Below are 8,062 nucleotides of genomic sequence, written 5' to 3' on the forward strand. Positions count from 1 at the left end.
TCTTACAATAATCCATAATTTGCATAACTACGTGTTTGATGAGATGTATATATTATTTACATCGTCGCAAAATATAAAATTCTTAATAAAGGAACAGTACTGTCAACTTGACTGCCTAACATCTGAAGCGGCTCACGAGTTCCGTTACAAATAACTACTCTTAACAAAATGCAATAGTTTCAACGGTCCTACACTCGAACTAGTCACATCAAACACTGACTATCTGGAAATAAAAAATATTGGTTTAAAATACAATGACGATCGAAAAATCAAGGCACAGACATAATTTATAAATAATCGAGTTCTAAAACAATTTATACAGACAGGGAAGTATATTTAATCTCTTAATTACGACACTAGCATGCGACAGTGACTAGATGTTTTTGCTCGGCAATGTATTTTAAACCGTCCGGAGTACTTCCACACAAGTTCATTTTTTCGGCTTGTGTGCTAAGTGCATTATCACGCAAAAATATTATCGTAGTAGTGATTTATATTTTATTAAGTACATTCCATACAGCCCTCCATTTCACAGGTTGCTTACTATAAATCGTTTATACATACACAATCTCAACTTATGTACAGCGCGAGCGACACAAGAAAGTTATAGACGTTCTAGTACATCAATTTTACAATTACCAAATACCGAGGTCAACATATCGAATTCGGGAATGATCACGAGACTTCGAACAAGTTAATTCAAATAGCTAATTAATGACAACTTTTTTCATTTGTGTCGCAATGCTTGAAGAAGTAGAAGCCATATTTATTTAAAACATAGATTTATGGTAAATCAAATAACCGAAGAGTAATTAGTTTGCAATCGGAAAAATAACTGCAATTTAAGAATAGAAGGCAGAAAGTAAACCACACTGGTACAACTGCTGTGAGATTGTATTAATACTGACTTGGTGACCAGAGACAACTAACTATTACTGACAGTCGAGGTTTGTCTCTTCTCTGGTCACCCAACATTCAACCACAATCCATTTTCAATAAACTTTAAGACTAATTAACATGGAATGTTTCACGAATCTCAATGGAAACAAGTGAGCTGTAAGCTGTGCGGCGTCTATCGCTACCTCTTCAAGTAATGTTATTGCAGTTGTGGAAAGGTGACAGCGCACTACACGACGTAGAGCGGCTTCTCACTTGTACATCTGCGATAATATAAATTTAAGAGGTGGCGACAGGCCCTCAGGTCTTGACTGACGGCTGTGTACGGCAGAGGTGGCCTGTGGTCAGTCTTCGTCGCGGTGTTCGACATCATTCAGACGTGGAGACGGTCATCGATTATCGAGATGAGTTAAAATTAGATGCATGCATAGGCGTGGGCTAAGCCGAACGTATTGCAATTCAATAAGATCTTGTTAACTGCTCGATGAGCCCGAGAACCTCAGAATAATTCTAATATTTTCGTCTCATGGGCATGATCAATCTGTTTCGGATTGCAGTGAACCCACATTATATTCTCATCTTTGCCTAGCAGAGGGACTGTTACAAGCTGATATTCTAGGGTGTTTGTGCTAGCACGCACCCTATAGCTCTTGCTGGTGTGCAACAACAACGTATATATGAATAAACCTCGTTACGTATAAAGGCCGGTCCCCACGCCTAGCGGCCCCGGGTCCCGCTCCGCAGCCGCGCGGGCCGCGGGCGCTGCGGAGTGCGGCGCGGCGCTCGTCAGTAGAACAGTTCCGGCGGGAAGTTGTTGACCTCCGCCTGCTCCAGTACGGGGGAGCCCTCCACGTTGTACGACACTCGTATCCGCAGCCGCAGCGCCGACTGGTGGCAGACAACACAATTGCATATAAAAAAATCAACATAAGAAAAATGAAATGGTATTACAAAGCGCTTTATAGTAAGCAAAAAAATTATATACATACCCTGGATGGATTAGTTATCTTGAGTACTTGCGTGATCTCACCCTGTGGCGGCAGTACGGTGCCGGATGGTGACATCATGTCTAGTTGGAATGTCTGCAAAAGTATATGATTAAATTAGGTACGTTAGAAGCAACTTATGTGATTGATTTGATTTTATAATGCAGATCCATAATTAGACAGCTCATGTTTAAGGACTAATTTCAAGCCTAGTGAGTTCTTATAATTATTGGCTCCTATTACAAATTCAAGCCGAAAAAAAAAACGTGTTATAAAATATTTGTACTAAAATAGTAACTGCTAGCTAGATAGTAGGCTTGTGGCGTGTGTAGTAAGGTATAAATTCCACACTTCCGACTTTATTAATCCCTATAGGGTCACGCTTGCTTCTCTAAATATGTTCATGTAGTACGCTACGCTAGGCTACGCTAGGCTAGGCTCCTTACCCTGGGCACGGCGGCCTGGAACAGGAAGTCTGTGAGCGTGTGCGCGAGGCTGGAGGTGGCGCGCATGGTGAGCTCCGCGCCGGCCGCGGCGCGCGCCACCGCCAGCACCACCTGCAGGCCGTTCTTGTCCAGCGCCGTCACCGACGCCAGCTCTGCGGCCGGGAGGTAGCCAATATACATGTGAAAACATTCGTAACCGACAAGGACTCATCTTCGAACAAAGGCCTCATTTAAACCTCAATGTCTTGTGCCACTTTCTTTTAACCACATTAACTACTGTTCTTAAAACTTTCTGCTATTTCTATCTTTTTTTCAAGTCTGCAAGCCTTTTAAAAATATCTTTGATAGTTTCGAAATGTTATACGGAATCTCCAACATTCAAAATTCTATCCTAATTATGAGAATTCAGTAACAAAACCTCTTAGTATCTTACTGAAAACATGATGGAAATAGGTAATTGACTCGTGCCCAGAAATAACTCCGAGCGGTTGACCACGTGGGATTTCGGCATCACCATTTTATTTTCGTGGTATGAAAACAAGAGAATTAAAGATGCTTTAAATACGTCTTATCTTAGAGAGGTCAGAACAGATGGTTGGAGTCAGAGGTTTTATAATCGTACTCATAAACATGCATATTGACAGATGAGATACAAAAGCGTTTATTATAAGAAAAATCGTTTATTTTGCTTATGTATAATATGGATTGAGGAATGTATTGGTGTTTAGTAATCTAGGTAGTATTTTGCGATACTCTAGTAAACTTTAACAGCCTATTTTGTTTTGTGTAGGATCATGGTAGTTCTGTGTCACAAATAGGTAGGCGAAGCGATTTTTTTATTTGAAGCATATTGTTTTTTAGTGGCAATGGAATTGGGATTATACTGTAATTACTGTAAATCACGGAAACTTTTAGTTTAAATTGTTCAAAAGTTAACAGACACTTTTATAGCCACATAGATAAAAAGATTTTTATGTTGTGATGTGTCATTAAATCCATTTATTGATGTTCATACACAGCAACGTCTGTTTCTTAAGTCTTATTCACACACATAAGAATAAGCATGTTATCATATTTCCTGCGAAATTTGTCACAGCGTCAATCTGGCACGTGGTAATTTATCATTTCTTTATATCCTTCGTGAGTAGTTATCATTAACATAATGTATATGGTAGGTATATTCACATAAAAGATGAAACTAGCCACTTAAATATCGCAAGACAAACGGAAGGTAATTTGAAGATCCCACGCTAGTATCAATTGTTTTAATATACACGTGAGAATGAGTGAACGACACTGGTAAGTTTATAAAATAAACGAATTACAAAAACAGTGTTTTAAGTCAACTTTTTATATTGAAGATAGAAATTTACTTGCTATGATATTATGTGCCGTGTTTATTTCTTGACACCTACATAAATTGCATTAAAAAGTAAAGTAAATTTCAGTACCTATATTAACTCTATTTGAAAAATAAAACATATTTTTTAATACAATTACCCACTTTTATCACAAAATTCGCATCAGGTGCATGTTTTTAATTAGTACTTGAGTCATACAATTCATGTCGAACAAACATTCGTGGCCAATTAAATAGTGACGTCACTTGGCGTGACTGTTCCACTGGTATTAATGACCTAATTAACGCATCTAACTATTGTCCCCTGAACCCGTACATCAAAGCAGCTGCGGAGTTATTTCCTACACCGTGACGTCACGCGACCCCTTTCGTCGTATCTCGCGCGTCGAAACGAATCAGAAACGTGATTGGAAGTTGGAACTATTTCCGAACTAATAAGTCATGTACTCTATTGATATATGTATAACTATGCTGTATGGAGATAACCAAGTGCCTTGATAGTTACTCTCGATTTACTTTTAATGTTGTTTCAGATATATGACAAGGTTTACGGGGTAATCGCAGAAAATGGTGTTATAAGCTGCAATTAAGTGGATATAGACATCCTCATTATTTTGATGGACTATATTAAGAACATTTAACGATACTCGGAAAGACATTAATAATTAAATTTTCAATATTCTGACTGTAAATCGAAAACTGATCGATTTTTGAACCTATAATTACATACGGTTTAACATGAAAACTGGTTAGAACGCTAATGAATGTCGTCGCCTATCAAATTTCCAATTTGCGTCTCATATTTGAGATCGCGACATGATAGGTTAGACAGATTCAGTTATTTTTAGATCGAAACCTGGATTTCACTTGGTGTACAGTTTGTTTACGTCTATGATATTAGTTTGAGAGTTAACCCAAACATTCCTGTTTATTAGGTGATTTGGAAAATGATTATGTGTTATTAATAAATGGTTGAAAGCACAAACATTGGGGTCATACCAAGGAACAGTAAATGTCTATTAGTAAGTTAGTAGCACTCCTTATTCCCAAATTATCTTTTTCACAAAAAAAAAAAAGATTTGAAGTAGTGACAAATATATGATATACGTCAGAACATGTTGAGAATACATACGATTATAGGTACTAAGAGAGAGAACTGGCACAAGATTCAACAGCCAAAACACTCATTACTTAAAGCTCGAGCGGGCTTCTTGATGTGAAAGCAAGAGACCCCTATGCGTAGCATATAACGATGTCTCGCTTCGACAATGGCAACAACATTCCTTTGAAAGTTCCATGAGAGTTCATAGTACCAGCACTTGTCTTAGTCCGCAAACTTTAATTGGATCTACGACTGCAAATTGACAAGTTGCGAAACTCTACGCCAGACACATGACGTGCAATTTGTGTTATCTAACTCTCTTAACGTCGCCTGTTAGAAACAGATAAGGCAGAAGTGAAAGTCTGTTTACTATAACTGAAATGTTGACCTAGCTCCGTTACGTTGTTACATGAGCATTCATATGATTTATTAATGGGTTGGCTTATCTGCTTTGATTGTCTATTTTATTAATGGTAATGACATGTTGTTTTTAGAAATTAGGAGCTTGTGCAGATGGGGAAGTGAAACCGCAGATTACGTTACGTAGATCTTTATCTATCTTCTACAAAAGCTAGTTAGTATTAGGCCCACAAATAATAAAGTTACCACTTCAAAAGTTCGATCATCTAAACTACCTTCAATTTGATTATTAAAATTAACTCAGATGGGGTTTTTACAACATCAGAGGGAAACGACACGTCCATAAATTTGGATTAGAAAAAAAACTTATTCCAATATTCACACAGGGCGACATTCGTTGGTCCTGTGAATGGTACTGCCAGTCTAAGGGCAAGTGACAGATGTTAAATGCAATACAACAAAAACAACAAGTACAATAACATGTGTTTCATCCACATGTCATTGTCTTCACAAAAGGTTATGGAAACTCGTCCAAGAATACATATTTACAAAACATTACCAATAGTCGGATTCGTTTGCGGATATTTCAAATATTTCAGAAAGATAAATATCGATGGTATTCCTCCTTTCTGTAATAACCGTGGCCTTATAATAGTTACTTGTCAATATTATCATTGTTTTATAATCTACAAATGTCTTGTTTTCATTTGTTTTTCTTGTGTAGCTATTGTTTATATTTATAGATTAGTCGTTACGTAAAAGAATTTCAAATTTCTGTTCTTTATACGAAAGTTTGTGGGTGTTTGAAATAATTAAGAATCCTCTATTTTATTTTGCATTTTATATGATTTTTCTTTGGTAAGATTTGAGTTAAAAGTGAACACGGCTGGGGAAAAGTTATTTGTGTTTAAGATTACAGTTTCATATCCTTTCTTTTCAATTATTTTTTAGTTGTTTCAGCTTTTGGAAAGCTATGAGCATTTTTTGTTCCTTCGAAAATGCGGTTCAATTATATTCTTCGTATTTGATGCTGAGAAGCAAATAACCCACTTGGACTGAATATCCATTGTGGTCATCGGATACCAAATTGCACCTGCATCAATTTATGGAGAAACCCAATTATGACGACAGTTAATTACGTTCAAAGAATGTACTCTTAAAAATTTACTGTCTGTTAAAATAACTTAAACGTGGTGTCCATTATAATAATGTTATAATTTATTCAAGTCCTTTTTTGTTTGCCTATCAGCTATGTGTCTGAGTCAACCGTTTATTTGCGGGTATTATAAAGTCAATAAGAAATACCACTTATGTGCATGTTTACTTTAATAAATATAGGCAATGTATGCTTAAATATTTATTACATTTACATGAGTCACTGGCCTTTCGAAAGTGGTCCTAACAAGGACATCACGTTTTCAGGACGATGTTAAAAGAAAATTTAAATATGAATATAGTACAAATGGAAAGAGTGGTATAGAAAGCAATTTGCAACTCAACGGCTAGACGTGATAATTTGAAAAATATCGAATTTGCAATTCTGTGGTCATTCTCGAATGTTCATTCTCATTTTTGCGATAGCGGTCATAGATAGCTAATTTTGAAATAAAAAAAGGGCGGCGCTTCTTTTTTCTTCGATTCTGATATTTTGAATTGCCAGTATTATTACCATAATTATTTTAATAATTATGCTCATTTTTGTGTTAGAAAATTAATATTTATTTATTCTTTGTTTCATACAAGGATAATGTTTATTTTTTAAACAGAAGCATCGGTATTTTTATTTTTTATATTCGTCAAAGCCGATTACATCGGGACAATTAGCTGTTTCCATTGAAATGACACTATCAGCTAAGGTTATCTACCGTGTGTCACGTTTGTTCTCCGAGTAGTCATTTAATGTATTGTTTTATGTATCGTACGATTAATTTATCACGCCCCCATTCAATAAAAAAATGTATGAAGGCAGGTAGGTATATGATTTTTCAATCGTATCGTATAAAACATAGATCTTACAATTTCCTTATTTTGGAGACATAAGAATAGAGACTACAGTAGCGTAATAAATAATTTTCGTTACCTACAGATATACATCACGACGTTTTTTCTTAATTACATTTAACAACTAAAGTTAGTTAGCAGATATCATAAATAATTATAGAAACTAGAATCAAATTGTTTTGTAACAAACGTAGATAATGCTGAAAGGGTTACTTTAAGCTCCTGTGTACTTACACACTCACTTAAATCAGGTTGTCGTTGTAGAAAGAGAGGGCGCTATACATCATGTAGTGAGCTGTCTCGCTTTCACAACTGCTACAGTACTGCCTTAAGGATCAGGTAGTCAGTAAACCCCCAGGAGCCTGAAATAGGTTCACGTGACCCAAATCCCTCGGGCCTCGATGGGGTATAATGTTATTATTTACATTAACATTTACTTGTATAGAACCAATATTAGGTCAAGTAACGAAATAGTCAGAGCCACTAAGGGACCAGACGCCATCATGCCCATTATGCGGCACTGAGTGCAAATTGTCACGCCAACTAAGTAGCTAATCAATCAAATGAACGCGGGAACCATTAACCCATTTAAAACTGGTATATTTACTATTGTATTTGTGTGAGAGTTGTCACTGTTGAGAACGTGAGAGCTTTGTTGTATACCATACATCAATTTATCATGAAACCCTAAGAAAAGCCTCAAAAAGTTTCAATACTGTTTGTTTATGCGCTTCTATTGCGATATTTCGATATTGCGACCAAACTTATACACTTAAAGCTACTTGTGCTAAGAAAGTTCTGACTAGAAAATATAAAACTAGCGGGTAAATGTACTAAAAAAACAAGCTTCGAATAATTAGTAGATGTTTACTTTATCTAATTGATGCCGGCTTGAACAGTTCTAAGGTAA

General features: G+C 36.3%; 1 protein-coding gene across 1 annotated transcript; it reads right to left on the reverse strand.

Moving 5' to 3' along the window:
* Positions 1 to 1,208: 1,208 nt before the first annotated feature.
* Positions 1,209 to 2,524, reverse strand: LOC113506668 (AP-1 complex subunit gamma-1-like). The gene is made up of 3 exons (XM_026889499.1): positions 2,330 to 2,524; positions 1,887 to 1,979; positions 1,209 to 1,785 (listed from the first exon to the last, which is right to left on the reverse strand). Exons 1-3 carry the CDS (start codon positions 2,507 to 2,509, stop codon positions 1,684 to 1,686), a joined length of 375 nt encoding a protein of 124 aa, XP_026745300.1. The 5' UTR covers positions 2,510 to 2,524; the 3' UTR covers positions 1,209 to 1,683.
* Positions 2,525 to 8,062: the final 5,538 nt, after the last annotated feature.

The sequence above is a fragment of the Trichoplusia ni genome (assembly GCF_003590095.1).
Source record: "Trichoplusia ni isolate ovarian cell line Hi5 chromosome 22 unlocalized genomic scaffold, tn1 tig00001259_group21, whole genome shotgun sequence".
In the NCBI taxonomy this organism is placed as follows: Eukaryota; Metazoa; Arthropoda; class Insecta; order Lepidoptera; family Noctuidae; genus Trichoplusia; species Trichoplusia ni.